The sequence below is a fragment of the Amphibalanus amphitrite genome, unplaced genomic scaffold, assembly GCF_019059575.1.
Source record: "Amphibalanus amphitrite isolate SeventyFive unplaced genomic scaffold, NRLGWU_Aamphi_draft 001326F_arrow, whole genome shotgun sequence".
NCBI classification, from domain to species: domain Eukaryota; kingdom Metazoa; phylum Arthropoda; class Thecostraca; order Balanomorpha; family Balanidae; genus Amphibalanus; species Amphibalanus amphitrite.
The window spans coordinates 32,773-49,554 of NW_024882819.1; the positions used below are offsets into that span (position 1 = coordinate 32,773).

The window sequence follows — 16,782 nt, forward strand, 5'->3', positions numbered from 1 at the left end:
GTTGCCCGCCAATAGCTAGCAGCGCGTCACACGGTCTACTACATATTTTCAAATACATAAGACCGACACTTGAGCCTCAGTCTGCAAGACTGATTGGACTGGAGGCACGTCATTTACTGATGTCAGAAGTGATAGGTATAGTTTTTGCTTCCTCCGGACTGGTGTTCGACGCGCCAACTCTCGAGCTAAGGAGAGACACTTCCCTGCGCAATGTTTCCTCCGATACTTTGTCACATAGGCGACGAAATCTTAGTTTAAACGAGGTATTTGCAGGACCATAAAGTTTGATTTGTTTCTAAAGATATCATTTTGCCTTCAGAAGTTTGAATAATGCTAAAAAAGTTGATAAATGTAAATCTTTCAAAACCAGATTATTGCCGCATGGTAACATAATTGATGTCGAGTGTCGACCACATGCTACCCCATATGATCTAGCCCGCAATCGGCGGCCAGTCCGCCGTGGCTCCGCCGTCCCTCAGAGCACCTGTCGATCGTACACCTGTCAGGACCAGCGTGGGCCGGGCGCCCGCCGTTCTCGGCTCGACCCGACCGCACGGCCCGACTGCTCGGCGCTCACCGCTCGGCGCTCACCAGCAGTACTACAGTGAAAGGCCGCGCGGCCGGTCAGTGCTGCGTGCACACGGGAGCGGGGTTCACGGCTGTGCGGGTAGGTGGCGAACGGTGGAGACTCGGCGAGAGACAGTGGAGAGACGACCGATCGGCGGACGGACCTAACCATGGCCGAGTCGGCGTCGACAACCAACGGCGCCGCACAGGTAACCATAGCAACGGAGGGATGTCAGGCTGTGTCTTGGTTGTGACCTAGACAATACGACGGCTGTTGTAGCGCCTCTCGTCTGCCTCAGGGCGTGATCAGCTGTCCAGCGCCGTCAGGTTGGAGCTGACAGGTCATGCAAATACATGCAGATGAGAAGCCTGACGGAGAAATCCAAAGGAGGCCAGGCGAGCTGCAGCTGAAAAGTTTTAAAGCTCAAATGATGTGCTGATTGGTTGGATACGTTTATTTAGCAAAAGAACGGGTGGCAGGTTCGATTGGAAATGCAGCGGTCTGGCGTTTAACAAGGACATGCACGGTCGCAGCTGAGAAAGAATATATATTACTGGACGGTCTGGGAAAGAAAAATGGAAACCGAGGTCTTAAAAAAAATGTAGGTAGGTACGAGGCGTAGCCGAGTGCCGGATATTTTTTTTAAGGCCAAGGGGACCGAGGTTTCCTTTTTTTCAGAGCAAGTTCGGTAGGATATTTCCTATGCGTCGTCTCGCTATCCATTCACAAACTCACAATTTTATTATTACATCACTTTAATGATAAAATCGCCAGCATTTTCACCAGTACTTTTTCAAACAGTATTTTATTATAAAATCACCATAACTGTAGGTCATCAACCCGTGCCGGAAAACAGGGCAGGAAAAATCACGTAGTGCAATGTTTCCTGCGCGGCTAGGATAATGCTAAAGGGATATCTCGGCGTATAGGAAAATAGCTATTGTGGTTGACCACAACTGCGACACCGCTGCGGTGTATGTAGTTTGCGTTTATCATATAGAATTATACCATTTCGTCAGAAAAAAAAAAAACACGGGAAAAGCCTATCCTTCCATTCCGAACGTTTGTCGAGCTCCCACAACCAACCAGTTACTTCAGTTGCCTGTGGAATTGTGTGATTTTAATTATGGTTGAAGTTCCTTTTTTAACTTGCAGAACTTTTGTATTATAGTGAAAACCCTGTCATGCGGATATGTTATATAACATACTTAATGTCTATGTTCCTATGTTAACATTCTCAGAATACTTTGAAATGTCTATAAAATGAGAATGTGAAACGTGAGACAGGAGAGGGTTTCGGATCTTCGTCAGCAACCGTATATCGTATCATAATTTCCGGTGGCATCAAATTGTTCATTGACTTGATCCGACGTAGACAGATTATTTGATACGATTCCTGACGATGATGCGTAAATACAAATCGGAAGCTTCGATGATATAGCGAACTTTGTGAAAAAAATCCCTTTTTGACCTTTCTTCATTTCAAACTTCTCCGTTGTTCGTAAGCTATATAGAAGTTACGACATTGCATTGGCATCACTTTCGGCGTCCGTGTCGATTCGCTGTATTGATTATTCCTATTCCAGCTTTGAATTATGAAAGCTTTGTTTGATGGGCTTAACTTCTGCTTGATGACTTTTATTACGTCCTAATCAAAGCGACCGATTTCTCTCATTTGTCAATCTGCACCAATGGCGGCTGTCATTTCTGAGGCAGCACTCACATTAACACGTGTGATGATTCAGCAGTTTTGCTGCTGTTGTTTTACCCATTCCAGCCGGTTATTTGAGTCATCAGGACGACTTAGCTGTGCGACGTGGTCTGATCAGTGATCAGGTGCATGATAGCCGTTTTCAGTGAATGCACCTTATTTGACCAAATCTGCACCTAATCTCTTTTACAGCAAAGCTCTTCATTTTATGAATTTATTTCAGTGTTTTAATCAATGATACTCTCTGATAATATGACAAAGCAGGCATATAAACAATTAGTGCAACCCTAGCTGATAGCTACTAAGAGACACACTGAACCTAATTTGACCAAATCTGCACCTAATCTGCACCATATGTGCACCAAATGTGTACCAGATGGCCGTCGTGAAAACGGCTGATATCCACCAGTCGAGGACGTACGCATGCCAAAAATGTCCATTTCGTGCACGTTGTTACTTAGCAACATAGGTATGTGCCGCCTGCAGAACCCGCATTTGGCAGTTGCAGTCGCCACTCACCGTTTCAAATCAGCTGATTTACGTCATGCGGTGGCGACAGGTTTCGTGGCCAGTTAAACATCGGTTGTCTTGTCGTGGATACTTGTTCCGGTTACGGGTAGGTGAAACCTGTCACATTTCTGTAATTAGTACTTCAGTAAGAGCAGGGGCTTATTTTATGCATTCGAGCGAATGTCAACAAACACACGATCCTAAAAGAATAGTTTTAGGATTGTTATTTAATGCTATTTTAGAATTGTGTGCTTGCTGTCATTCACTCGAATACATAAAATCATGTCTGATAATTCACAGGGATCTATTTTCGTTTCAGCTTCATTGGCCTAAACTTGCTCAACCGCAGTACCTCTGAAAACGAACAGAATATAGACAAATTATACGGAGTAAATGCAGTGTAGCGTTAGGTATAGATTAGGCCTGAGAGACGGCATGGGCTCTCAGCGGTCGGCGTGGTGCCCAAAAAGACCAGTGTGGCTCTTCCCGTCAGAAGCTTACTATACGTGGGGCTCTCAGAGGCCGGCATGAGCCATCAGCGGTTAGCACGGACCCTCAACTGTCAGGGAGAGGTAAAAAAAAAGAGGCTGATTTTGTGCCGACATAGGTCAGCATGGGCTCTTCAAAGGCTAAAATGGGATGGCGTAGAAACCTTGACGCAGGATAGGTACATTGACTGAGATGGCGAATTACATACGTTAGTTAACCCGCGCGGGGCTGGGGGGGGGTAAATTTTACCCCCCCTCGCGAATTTTTGCGATATCTCAAAAACGGCGGCGCGCAGCGCCGCCAAACTTTCAGTACCTTTTCTTACATCAATTTGACACGTTCCCTGAAAATTTGAGCGAAATCCGTCGGAAATTTTTTGAGAAATTGACGTTTTAGTGACGTCATGTTCGCCATTTGTTCGCCTAAAAACATGTACTTAATTTAAAGTTTGAGGTCAAGGTCAAGGTCAGGTCAAGGGTACAAATTGCAAGTTTCTACAGTATCGGCCTTGCACCGTAGTTGCCGAAGAATGGAGTCATGGACTGAGACTGATCGCCCAAAACGTGTTCTTAGGCTACCAAGACAATATTCGTTGCATACAACATCATTCAGAGGTCAAGGTCAAGGTCAGGTCAGGTCAGGTCAGGTCACCAAAAAACAAAATATAGAAAAGGGCATGTGCGACACATGTTTTATGGGTCATTTTACACATAGAATTCAATAGGCACACTCAATAAGTGATATGGACCACCTCTGGATGAATTTCAGGTCGAGGTCAGGTCAAGGTCAGGTCAAGTGAGGTCAAATTTTGAAGTTGGTTGTTAAGGCCTAAAAAGGTGTCTATCTGATGCAGTTTTTCACGGCGAATCGAATGGTGCTATTTTTGTTTCCGTACGAGGTCTAGAACTTCCAAAAAAGTCATTTTTCAAAAAATTTGTGTGTCGTGACGTCATAAAATTTTGAATAACTCCCACATTTTTTAACCGATTCTTCTAAAATTTGGTATGTAGGTGCACATAGACCACTTCTCTGACATATATTCCGGCTTTTTTGATAGACTCAAAATTTTGGATTTTTTAATGATTTTCCCAAAAAAATCAGTTTTTTGAAAAAATTTAGGCCAAAATCCAAAATTTTCAAAAACCGAGATAGCCATTTGATAGACAAAGTAAAATTACGTATAACCTTTTTTGTTACGTCTTGATTCCTTTCAAATGAAGATGTCAGCGGCGTTTGAACTTTTACCGTTTTTGAGGCGAAAATGGCGAACATGACGTCACTAAAACGTCAATTTCTCAAAAAATTTCCGACGGATTTCGCTCAAATTTTCAGGGAACGTCTCAAATTGATGTAAGAAAAGGTACTGAAAGTTTGGCGGCGCTGCGCGCCGCCGTTTTTGAGATATCGCGAAAATTCGCGAGGGGGGGTAAAATTTACCCCCCCCAGCCCCGCGCGGGTTAAAGTTGACCCCAACTCAACAGTTCCTAACCTAAGCATTCATTAGCGGCTAGAAAGGTCAAAACAAAATGACAATTGAAAGAAAAGATATAGCGTTTCCGAAGTCTTCAGTCTCTCTCTGTACCGAACTATACTCCCTAGTCCCTAAGTCAAACACCATATCGCCAAATTTATATGATATGTTGTATAACCGAAAGTCAGCCCGGCCCAAACATTAACCCGCGCACCGACGGGGGTCTGCGCCAACTTCGCACCGACGGGGGGGGCGGATGACCGCCCCCCCCCCCTGAGATCTCGAGAACGAAGCAAGATAGCGACAAGCGGTAAACGGCATCGGATACGCACGGCCAAGATCTACAATTTTTACAAAGGTCATTTTCAGGTCAGGTCAAAGATGACGTCACAGGGGTCGAAAAAGTCAAAATGGCGGCGCTAGATATGGAGAGAGTTTTTCTCGAATAACTTTCGAATTAGTCAAGATAGGAACAAACTAAGGGCATCATCGTGATTCTCTCGTCAATCCGCATCGAATGATATATATGTTGACCTCGAAAGGTCAAGGTCAAAGGTTGACCTCAGGTCACGTGACCTCGAGGTCATCATGTATATCATTCGATGCGTCTTGACGAGCTGAACACAATGAGACCATCCACGCGTCTGTATCTTGTTCCTGTACGGAGTTATTGGCCAAAAACCTTTGGTGACCTTTGATGACGTCACATGACCTCACAGCTGCCCAACAGCAAAACAGACCTCAAGGTAGTGAAGGTTGATCGTATATGAAGTCACGTAAAGTATATGGGACCATTCCAACCCGTTTTAGTGGTAAAAACAGGGAGTTGATTTTTCCCCCATTGACTTATCCCTCGCCCGCACATGGGGGGGGGGGGTTGCCACCCCCCCCCAGGCAGTCTTTCTGCTCTGAACTCAACATTTTTAGAGCTAGAAGGCTGATTTTTTGTATAGCTGCTTGTCTATCATTTTTTGATGTTCACTGAAAATTTCAAGTTTCTGTGATTTTTGGTTTCGGAGATATGACCTTGTTTTTCAGGTCATGTCATGACCCAAATGGCCAATTCTCAACATCTTGCGTTTGCCATGGGCCTTGTGAGCTTTTGACACCCTGATTTCGGCCTTTTTTGCCAGTCTTACCTCCCACCTATTATGGAACATGTTGTTCGACGATGTACAGGGGTCAAGGTCAGGGTCAAGGTCAACCTAGGTCATCTAAGATAATTGCGTTTTAGGCAAGCTGAATTTACTTTTTGTGAAGTTTTTTGACTGCATTTTTGGTAAAAGCTTCTCAGATCATGATTTCATGTGATATGGACCCAAAAACAATCGGTGCACACATCAGTATACACACAGACACACACAGACATACAAACACATATAATTGACCTTGACCTAACTTGACCTGAAATGACCTCAGCAGCAAAATTCTGGTCGGATAGTGTGACAAAGAGGTTCTAGCTGGCTTGGCACCAGAAAACAGCATCGTCATCGGTATTTGATAAGCAGCGCACTTGATATCCAACGGTGACCCAAAACAGCAACATTTTTTAGTTTGACCTGACCTGGAAGGTCAATGACTGACCTGAGAAGGTAAAACTGGGTATCATTGGATTCGTCTCTTCCCAAAGAATCTTTTTGGTCTTTACTGCTAAGCTCTATCTCCAACAGGAACGAAATGGCGCGGGGGGGTGGCAACCACCACTCCCCCCCCCCCCCATGTGCGTTCTAGGATGGGAAAATGGCATGTGCGGGCGAGGGTTATAATGGGGAGGTCGCGAAATTGACCTGACCTTAGGTCACCGATATCAAAATTCCGAGATATACAAATTGTAGCTACTAATGACCTAATAATATCCTGCGACTTTCAAAGGCCTCCGACATCTACTGTAGCTGTGGCACGGTGACAAAGTTGCAAAAAAGTGACTTGAGGTTGGGTCATTCAAAGTGACCTGGTGACCTGACCTTAAAAGGTAGGAAGTTCAAACTTGCACACCATGTGTAAAATTGATGAGGTTATAGTCATACCAAATTTCGCGGCGCTACGCGCCGCGGTTTTCCCACTATTCGCGAAAAACCTCAGGGGGGGGGCGGATATCCGCCCCCCCGTCGGTGCGCGGGTTAAAATTCCTTAGACGGCTCCATGTCCAACTGCGCTATGCCAGAGTGAGTAAATGATAAACCGCCCCCCCCTCCCCTTCGTCACGAAAAGGCTAGCCACGAGGACAAGCGCACCACGATTTTCTCAGGTCAGCACGACACTGGGGCCAAACGTGTATCGGTCTTGGAATTATGACACAACTCCAGAACCGGTGGACATACCAGCGTTATGCTGAAAATGACCACGTCGAAACTTATTGTTTTATTAGGCTTCGATACACTGTCGCGATGTTCAGCCATCACACAATCGATAGGTTGCTGAACATTGTTTAGGCAATACAGACTCTGGCAAATAGAACAGAATCACGAAGTCCTACCCTTTCCATCCCCCTCAACAATAGTCAGATTTCAGCGGGAAGTCATATGCGGCATTGTATTTGCAGCTAATGCGTTCTTGAATCATTTTTATTTGTTAAACCAGATGTCTTAACCCTCGCATGTGTGCGGCGTTTGCCAGCTTCTAATGTGTAGGGGGGGGGGGTCGGTTGGACCCCCCCTTGCCGTTTGGCCCCTGATCAAGCTAGAGCTTCGCGGAAAAACGAGCGTGTTGCCCGTGACGAGAGGAAGCCGATGATAACCAATTTTAAGGTCCTAGGTCATTGGTTAACCTTCCAGGTCAGGTCAATGACCCAAAGTCGGGAAAATCGGGACCTGTTAGAAAGTCGTAAAGTGTGGCTGCTGAGAGGTTTTTCGGGGTGTTCATCACGAATATCGTGTCAGTTTTGATCAGAGATGATGTCTTTAAGCATTTAGACCAGGTCGGGTCAGGTCAGGTCAGGTCAACCAGTAGGCGTCGTGACGGGTATTCGTAGTACGTGTCAATCGCCTCTGACAGCTTCGTAACGTGTTACGAAGTCACCAAAACTACTTCGTAAATGTTCAAATGGTTGCTAAACTCGAAATCAGCTCCAAAAACTAGCCTAGAACATGTAAAACTCGCAAAAGTGAACCGAGGTCACCCGAGGTCACCAAAGGTCAATGACCTGACCTGACCTTCAGGTGACCTTTACACCCTCCCTAATGCATGGGGGAAACATCAAATCACATGTTTGAACGTTTGAAACCACGAAAAGCTTGCAAATGCGCGGCTAATGCGAGCCGACATACGCGGAATCGCGATTCCGGCCAAACATGGTCTCAGAAAAGAGGTCACAGGTCAAAGGTGATTTGTGTCAGGGTCATGAAATTTTCAGGATAGGTGTAAAATTGATCAATGCGAGGGTACTGAAAGTTTCGTCGCAATCGGCCGCTTTTTACGCGAGTTATTCGCGAAAAACCATGGGGGTCCATCCGATCCCCCCCCCCTACACATGCGAGGGTTAAGTATGGAGAAATGATTGCAGAGAAACAATTTTGATACTGCACTTCTTTGCTCTTCTTGGCTGCTTCCAGTGACCTAAAATGACGCATTTAACCCTCGCCCGCACATGCCATTTTCCCATCCTAGAACGCACATGGGGGGGGGGGGTGGTTGCCACCCCCCCCCCCCGCGCCATTTCGTTCCTGTTGGAGATAGAGCTTAGCGGTAAAGACCAAAAAGATTCTTTGGGAAGTGACGAATTCAATGATACCCAGTTTTACCTTCTCAGGTCAGTCATTGACCTTCCAGGTCAGGTCAAACTAAAAAATGTTGCTGTTTTGGGTCACCGCTGGATATCAAGTGCGCTGCTTATCAAATACCGATGACGATGCTGTTTTCTGGTGCCAAGCCAGCTAGAACCTCTTTGTCACACTACCCGACCAGAATTTTGCTGCTGAGGTCATTTCAGGTCAAGTTAGGTCAAGGTCAATTATATGTGTTTGTATGTCTGTGTGTGTCTGTGTGTATACTGATGTGTGCACCGATTGTTTTTGGGTCCATATTACATGAAATCATGATCTGAGAAGCTTTTACCAAAAATGCAATCAAAAAACTTCATAAAAAGTAAATTCAGCTTGCCTAAAACGCAATTATCTTAGATGACCTAGGTTGACCTTGACCCTGACCTTGACCCCTGTACATCGTCGAACAACATGTTCCATGATAGGTGGGAGGTAAGACTGGCAAAAAAGGCCGAAATCAGGGTGTCAAAAGCTCACAAGGCCCATGGCAAACGCAAGATGTTGAGAATTGGTCATTTGGGTCATGACATGACCTGAAAAACAAGGTCATATCTCCGAAACCAAAAATCACAGAAACTTGAAATTTTCAGCGAACATCAAGAAAGGATAGACGAGCAGCTATACGAAAAATCAGCTTTCTAGCTCTAAAAATGTTGAGTGCAGAGCAGAAAGACTACCTGGGGGGGGGGGGTGGCAACCACCCCCCCCCCCCCCATGTGCGGGCGAGGGTTAAATTGGTTGTTCAAAGGGACGACTCGCTTTTTGACCAACTCCCCGATTTCATTGTATTTCCAGAACTCCTATGCCGAGGACCGACACCAGGCCACAACGGACCGACATGCAGAAAGGCATCCGAAGACCGACGATCCTTCTCATGAGCTGTTGTACGGCGTTAACGATGTTCCTCCGTGGTACACGTGTCTACTGCTCGGGTTTCAGGTAGGGCTGTCGCTGCTGTGCACAAGTGTTTAATGGTGATTTTGCAGTGATTATTTTGATTTAATTGTCTAGTTTACGTGTTATGCTTTGTTAGTATATCAACTTCCAAATAAATTTTTCACGACTTTTTTCTTATCCCCAAATACCCCCAATACATGACCATCTGTTGCGATGCATAAAAGCTCCAATAGCCGACGGCGACCGTCCATTTAGGCGTTGCTCCGGTCCCAAACAATTTTAGCTCTCTGAGTTCCTATTGCAGTAATTCCTGACCCGTCTTCAACTGCTGTACGACCATGTCTGTCCCACTCGGTCCGTCCTGTTGCACCAATTTCTGACGATCCGTCCATGCGTTGCAGCAATTCCTGACGACGTTGAACGGCTGGGTATCCAACATTCATCCCTGTCTCACTGTCATCTGTCCGGGCGTTGCAGCAATTCCTGACGATGTTGAACGGCTCTGTGGCGATGCCCCTGATGGTGACGCCGCTGACCTGCATGGCAGACGACGACCCGGCGAGGGGCTACATCATCGGCGCTACCCTCTTCGTGTCCGGCATCACCACGCTGCTACAGGCCACCTTCGGCACGAGGTCAGAATATCAGGCTACCCTCGGCACCAGATCAGAACAGGTCACCCTCGGCACCAGGCCAGATCAGGTCACCTTTTGCACCAGGTCAACATGTCGCCTCAGTCAATGCAGGTCATGTTAGGCCTGTAGGTCGTGGACCGTGGATATCCTTGTACCTCTGTTTCTGCTGTGACACGTCTGTAGCTGTGCAAGGTAAGCGATAAGACGCTACGCTACAGTACGGATGGCAATGACCACTTGACATTCAATGCATAGATGCTTAGTCATCTGACAATGGTATGCAGGAGGAAGGCATGCCCGGCTTCAAGGCCGAAAAACCGGTTTGCCAGTGAAGTTTTACATTGATGCTTCCTCCCTCCCCATATCCCCAGCCAATCATTCAGTTGTCCCTAGAGACCTCTTCCCACTTCACCTCTCACAGAATCATCCGACCATTGCCACTCTAGACTGTCTCTCGTCATTCACTAAATGATGCTTCTCACCCCTTCTCATCCATGACAGACGTGTCTCGCCAGTCTACAGATTGTCTCCAGCCCCCACCACCCCACTATCTCTCATTCTTCTCACACCGATTGACCCCCCCCCCCCCTCCCTTCCGCAGGCTGCCGATCGTACAAGGTCCGAGCTGGACCTACCTCGCGCCCATCGCCGCCGTCATGCAGCTGCCCCAGTGGAAGTGTCCTGATGATGACCTGCTGGCGAACATGAGCTCCGAGGAACGCAGCGCGCTGTGGCAGCCGAGGGTCAACGAACTGCTTGGGGCGCTGGCGGTGGCTTCGGTCATACAGCTGCTGCTCGGTGCTACCGGTGGGTGGGGCGATCGGTGGGCGAGGTTGATCGCTGGTGGGTAAGGGTGATCGCTGGTGGGTGAGGGTGATCGCTGGTGGGTGAGGGTGACCGCCGGTGGGTGAGGGTGACCGCTGGTGGGCGAGGAAGCAATCGGCGGCTGATGGGGAAGATGGCAATCCCACCGGCAATCGCCGGTGGGTGATGGGGGCTAGTAAACGGTGGGTTGCGGAATACGGAATACGGAATACGGATGGCAGTTGCGGAATGCGTCACATGATGTGGAAAATGAAGGCCTGCTGTTGGATTTCACTTGGGCAGTATCGTAGAGGACATTTCAATCCGTCTCTGAGAAGATTTTTTGCCTTTTTATTCAGGTGTTTGATAAATTGCCTGATTACAAAATCAAACAGGAAGCAGCGATGGGGTCGCATCGAGTGGAACGACGGTGTTTTTTTCTTTTAACTTTTTTATGAATGCATGAAGCAGTTCAATAAAGAGCTAGCATAGATTAGACGTCAACTGCCGTGTTGTGAACCATCGTGTCGTCGTTGACAGGAGCCGTCGGCCTGCTGTTACGCTTCATTTCGCCCATCACGGTCGTCTGTACCATCACAGTGCTCGGCATCGGTTTCTTCGAGTCATTCCGTGGAATGATGTCTTCCCACTGGCCTGTGTCGCTGCTGTGAGTGAATCCGATGTGAGCTGGGTAATTGTGAGTTCGTTTGAGCTGTGCTTTTACAGGCTGCTGTAGCTAGTTATAACTTATAACCTTCTGTAGCTTATAACCTGTGTGTAAGCAAAAGTTGCTATCGCTGCCTTTGCCCTGCCGTTTCCGTTACCCGTTGCCCCGTCTCTTCCGTTGCCGTTGCCCCGTCTCTTCCGTTGCCCGTTGCCCTGTCGCTTCCGTTGTTGGCTCCCGGGGTAAGGTCGGAATGAGGGCCTGTCACAGGATGTACCTCATTGAAGTTAATGGTAATTGGACAAGCGACCCTCCTCGCGCTGTAATTGGGACGTGCCTCGAGGTCAAGTTGTTCTGCCGAGCAGAGATCCCAAACATAATGTACGAGCCATTCCACGGAAATAATTTATTGCATTCAATGTTAGTATTTGAAACTTGGTATTTCTAGGATCATAAAACCTCCGTAAATTTCTAGCTGTGACCTAACTCACATTTTGTACCTTTTTCAGAACGATGTTTTTGGTGATTTTATTCAGCCAGTATCTACGAGACGTGAAGATACCATTTCCATATTGCACAAGGAAAAGTAAAGGAGTGATACGAGTTCCCATTTTCAAGCTTCTACCGGTGAGCTAACAAGATTTTCTCATTTCATGTCATGGGTTGTATTTTATTTTGTTGGTTTTGTGGGTTGTGTTTTATTCAAGCCATTTGTAAGAAGATAAAACTACTTTGATAAAAGGAAATGTCATTAAACCGTAAAACTGTCAAGTGGAAGTTCAAAAAGGTTTTCTGGGTTCCTGGCGTATTCTGCTGCAAGTCTCATTCGGCTGCTGCTGCTCAATGGTTGCTGTTCTTACCCGTCCCAGTCCATGATTGGTTCTGTCGCCTGTCCACACTCCACAGTTGGTGATTGGTGCCCCACCGGTCCGCAGGTGCTGCTCAGTATAATGCTGAGCTGGTCTCTGTGCGCCATATTGACTCACCTCAACGTGCTACCGGCCGGTTCGGCAGCCAGGACCGACCTGAATATTAACGTAAGACCTCGCCAATTTAGAGGTGTTATGAGTGGTTTATTTAGCATTATAAGATAAAGATCATCGTCATTCGGATTCGCGGTCTATCTATATCACAAGTATGTTTTTGCAAATAAATGTTGCAACACGCGCAAGCCGTTCAGCGTTTTAAAATAAACCCGCTCTGCTCTTCCCTGTCTCGTTATTCCCTACCCGTGTTCTGTCGTACTTTCCGCGGCCCCGTCCTGATCTGACCTCCCCCACCAGGCGCTGAGCGAGGCGGTCTGGCTGCGTGTGCCGCTGCCGGGACACTGGGGAGCCCCTACCGTCCACATCGGACCCGTGCTGGGCATGACTGCCGCCGTTCTGGCCTCCATCGTCGAATCCATCGGAGACTACTATGCGTGCGCCAAAATGTCCGGTAAGCACAACTGACGCCGTGACGAATGATGATGCATGTGCTTTGAGCTAACCATGTGTGGACTACGGGGGTCCGTTTGTTTTTTCTTCTAAGAATGTACATAGAAGTGGGTGTTTATTTTCATTTTCTAATGCTGCCAGGCAAACTTGGTCCTTTGAAAGTATGCATTACATACAGTCCGCCAGCTTTTATAACGCCGAAGCAATATATTTACCAGACTGTACGACTGTTTTCTGGATTGTTTTCTAATTCCAGGCGCGTCGGCGCCGCCCGTACATGCTATGAACCGGGGCATCACCATCGAGGGTCTGGGCGGCATCCTTTCGGGACTGTTTGGAGCCGCCAACGCATCCACCAGCTACAGCGGCAACATTGGCATCATCGGCGTCACCAGGGTCAGTTAGAGCTCATAGTTTTTTTTTTGTAATTCCTTCATCAATTGCTTGGAATTGTTTAATGGAACAAAGTCAAATCAAATAGTGCTTTGTTATTACAATTCTCTCAATCAAAGCTGGATGAATACAACAGTCGCAGTAAATCCATGCATTTGTTCTGTCGTCAGGTGGGCAGCCGCCGTGTGGTACAGTTTTCCGCCGTCTACATGATCCTGTTCGGCTTAGTTGGCAAATTCGGCGCACTGTTCGTGTCGATACCGGCGGCCATTTACGGCGGCGCATTTGTCGCCCTGTTCGCCATGATCGCAGGAATGGGTACGCTGGTCAAGGTTCAGCGCAGGCGTATACAGTCTCGTGTCTATCTGTTTCTCTTTTTCCACTCTGTTGCTCTCTATTTCTTTGTTTTTTTTCTACTCTGTTTCTCTTTCTTTCTTTATAGGTATCCTTCTTTTTCTTTCTTTTTCTTACTTTCTCTCTCTCTATCTCTCTCTTTCTCTCTCTCCCTCTCTCTCTCTCTTTCTCTCTCTCTCTCTCTCTCTCTCTCTCTCTCTCTCTCTCTCTCTCTCTCTCTCTCTCTCTCTCTCTCTCTCTCTCTCTCTCTCTCTCTCTCTCTCTCTCTCTCTCTCTCTCTCTCTCTCTCTCTCTCTCTCTCGGCCGTGAACGGATGCGAAGCGAACCGTGAGATGGGTCAATCCGGGAAATCGCATCACTCATGCCTTCCTTTCACTATCTGTTTCAGCATGGGCTAGTATTTACGTCGAACAGAATCATCTGCATATGCTTACCTGATACTTGTATTTACCATTCGCCATGTGTACATACATAATTATAGCTCTAGTGGGTGTGTTTGTTTTACAGGACTATCTCCACTGCAGTATATCGATATGAACTCTCCAAGAAACATGTTTGTGGTCGGATTCTCCGTTCTCATCGCATTGGTAAGAAACACCAATTTTTAACAGTAAATGTCCGCACATGGCTCATGTCATGCATGCACTGAATGAGTTATTATTTGGGTATTGGAGGGCACGATTATACCTGCTTGCGTTTATTTTCATAAGCTTTGTTAACCGTTTCAGGTTATTCCTGGGCATATTGAGAAGAACCCAGAGCTTCTGACCACAGGAATACCGACTCTGGACCAAATGACATATGTGGTCCTATCAACTGCGATGTTCGTGGCTGGACTAATATCTGCCGTTCTTGATAACACCATTCCAGGTAATATCACCGTCAATGCAATGGTAATATTTTCTGTTATTTTAGACTCTTTTTATCTCTTCGCAAGTCAACTTTTCAATCCTAAATAAAATGCATGCATCAGTTCCTTTAAGACAAACTGATCCGACCTGCATCGGGTTTGAGGGTTGTGCGGTGGATTTCGAACAGGAGAACGCAATGTCAGTAAGACACTGACCAGGAGCGTGTTTACCCGTCAGGTACCGACAAGGAGCGTGTTTTACCAGTCAGGTACTGATAAGGAGCGTGTTTTGCTCGGCACGTACTGATAAGAAGCGTGTTTTACTCGTCAGGTACTGATAAGGAGCGCGGGGTGGACCGGTGGCGAGCCCTGACAGCGGGAGCCGCTGCGGGGGCCGACAGTGACCCCACATACCGCCTGCCCTGGGGCATGCGCCTCCTCGAAAGGTAACTGGCATGACACACTAACATAAGGCTCTTAAATTCTATCTACTAGGTATTGAATGATAGCCAGGTATTTTTTTTATGAACCAATCCCCAGCAGTCGGCACGAATGAATGAAAAGTAACGCATGTTGAGGAAAATATAATAAGAATGCACTAAGTCTATTTCCAATAATTGTTAAAGATAATCAATGCGCTGCCAAAGGTGTGCGACATACACAATCCATTTCTTACAATCGCACGCATTTTTGTTCAATATGTTTCCCCCTTGCTATCGATCGAAATAACTTTACATATGTATTGTTACCGTAATGGCCAATAAGACCCCCGGTAACCGCCATCGCTCTGCCCTCGTGCCCAGGTGGCGGTGGACCCGCCTGCTGCCCTTCAGCCCCACATTTGAGGGTTTCCCAGAGCTGGGAGACACGAACTGCTGCCGCCGGCCACGCTCCCGACAGTGCAGCGTCGAACTCAAGAAGGCTGCGGCCATCAGCCCCGCCTAGATGAGGGCGGAGAGGGTCACTACGTGAGGGGAGGCGTGGACCCGTGAAGAGGTGTACCAGCTTGTGAGAAAGGATGTCGTAAAATGGTGTACGCGCCTTCAACGCCGACTGTGATCCTGCGTGATGCCTCTCGGTGCCTTAGTAAGGGCAGGTAGTGCCGCATGGATGCCGTCAAGCCATGCAGATGGCCCCTGTTGGATGCGTTGAAGAATTAATGACATTTTTACTATATATGTATGAACGTTTCATCATGGATTGTACGTTTGGGCAATGACGCCGTATTTTCCATGTCGTGCACCATATATAACTATATACTTGTAGGCATGCGAGATGTCAATTGCATGTATGGTTATTGGTTATCGTCTATTAAATGTAAACGATACCTAATTGCAAAGGCTATTTATGCTTTGTTCTTTATTCACATGCTTTTTACACCGTTTGGAAGGCGTAAATGTATTTATAAATGTATTTAGGTAAAAGCAAATGGTAATACTTAGCTCTAAAAATACCTTTCACTTTCAGAGTGCGTCAGCCACTTCTCTATACCTGATCGCATCAGAAGACGTCTCGATTATAAGTCGATACTGCGATCATGAGCAGGCAACAGCTTGAAGGTCGTGTTATTATGATTTTTTTTTTAGAATGGTCTGAAAACGAATGGACCGACTTAATGTAGGTAGAGAACAAGTACGTCATCCAATCACTTCAGTACCTACTCATGAACACCGTTTCTTCAAAGCCGTCCTTTTGAACCGCGTTGTATTTATAATTAAGGCTGATGTTATGATACTGGAAATAGTTAGTGCAACGGTATGAATATTGTTCAATACAACATCGACACTGACGTCCATAACCATCACGAATCGTGCCTTTTCCTCTAGGAAACTGTATCTACGTTTAGCAATGCTATTAACCCGCCCCCGTGTGGGCCTCTCAGCCCTCTTCTCCATGGTGGGAGGGGGGATATTTGACCACACCTATCTGTTCCATTCTGTCTCTGACCCTAGAGCATAATGCCAATAAGCAGCCAACTGCATCATGTAGTGCTGCGGTGCATTATTTTCAAATGGAGACGGACACTCAGGGGCTCACCGTGCGCCGCCGACTGGACTCGTTAGCCCACGTCGTTTACTGTCAGACTCAGCAGGTGATCCACGGTATATATAATATAGAGGATTATCTAGCTGATCAATATATGAATACCGACCGGGCTGACGAAATTATTTAATCAGCTGAACAACATCATCCATAACAGACATGGTTTACAAAATTGACGGAGGCCCGAGTGTGAATC

At 46.8% G+C, this 16,782-nt stretch overlaps 1 protein-coding gene across 1 annotated transcript; it reads left to right on the top strand.

Annotated features, from left to right (window-relative positions):
• The first annotated feature begins 595 nt into the window (after window positions 1-595).
• Window positions 596-16,351, top strand: LOC122372178 (solute carrier family 23 member 2-like). Its single transcript, XM_043349073.1, has 14 exons — window positions 596-776; window positions 9,306-9,449; window positions 9,885-10,042; window positions 10,644-10,849; window positions 11,387-11,513; window positions 12,020-12,137; window positions 12,446-12,547; window positions 12,794-12,947; window positions 13,203-13,342; window positions 13,510-13,657; window positions 14,201-14,280; window positions 14,422-14,563; window positions 14,875-14,989; window positions 15,347-16,351. The coding sequence occupies exons 1-14, from the start codon at window positions 738-740 to the stop codon at window positions 15,486-15,488; spliced, it is 1,815 nt and encodes a 604-aa protein (XP_043205008.1). The 5' UTR covers window positions 596-737; the 3' UTR covers window positions 15,489-16,351.
• The last annotated feature ends 431 nt before the right edge of the window (window positions 16,352-16,782 follow it).

What these genes read in the sequence shown, in the direction of transcription:
- LOC122372178 (XM_043349073.1), top strand. Translation starts at nt 738, where the DNA reads ATGGCCGAGTCGGCGTCGACAACCAACGGCGCCGCACAG. An exon ending in CAACCAACGGCGCCGCACAG is followed by an intron (nt 777 to 9,305) that starts GTAACCATAGCA and finishes TTGTATTTCCAG; the next exon opens with AACTCCTATGCCGAGGACCG. An exon ending in GTCTACTGCTCGGGTTTCAG is followed by an intron (nt 9,450 to 9,884) that starts GTAGGGCTGTCG and finishes CGGGCGTTGCAG; the next exon opens with CAATTCCTGACGATGTTGAA.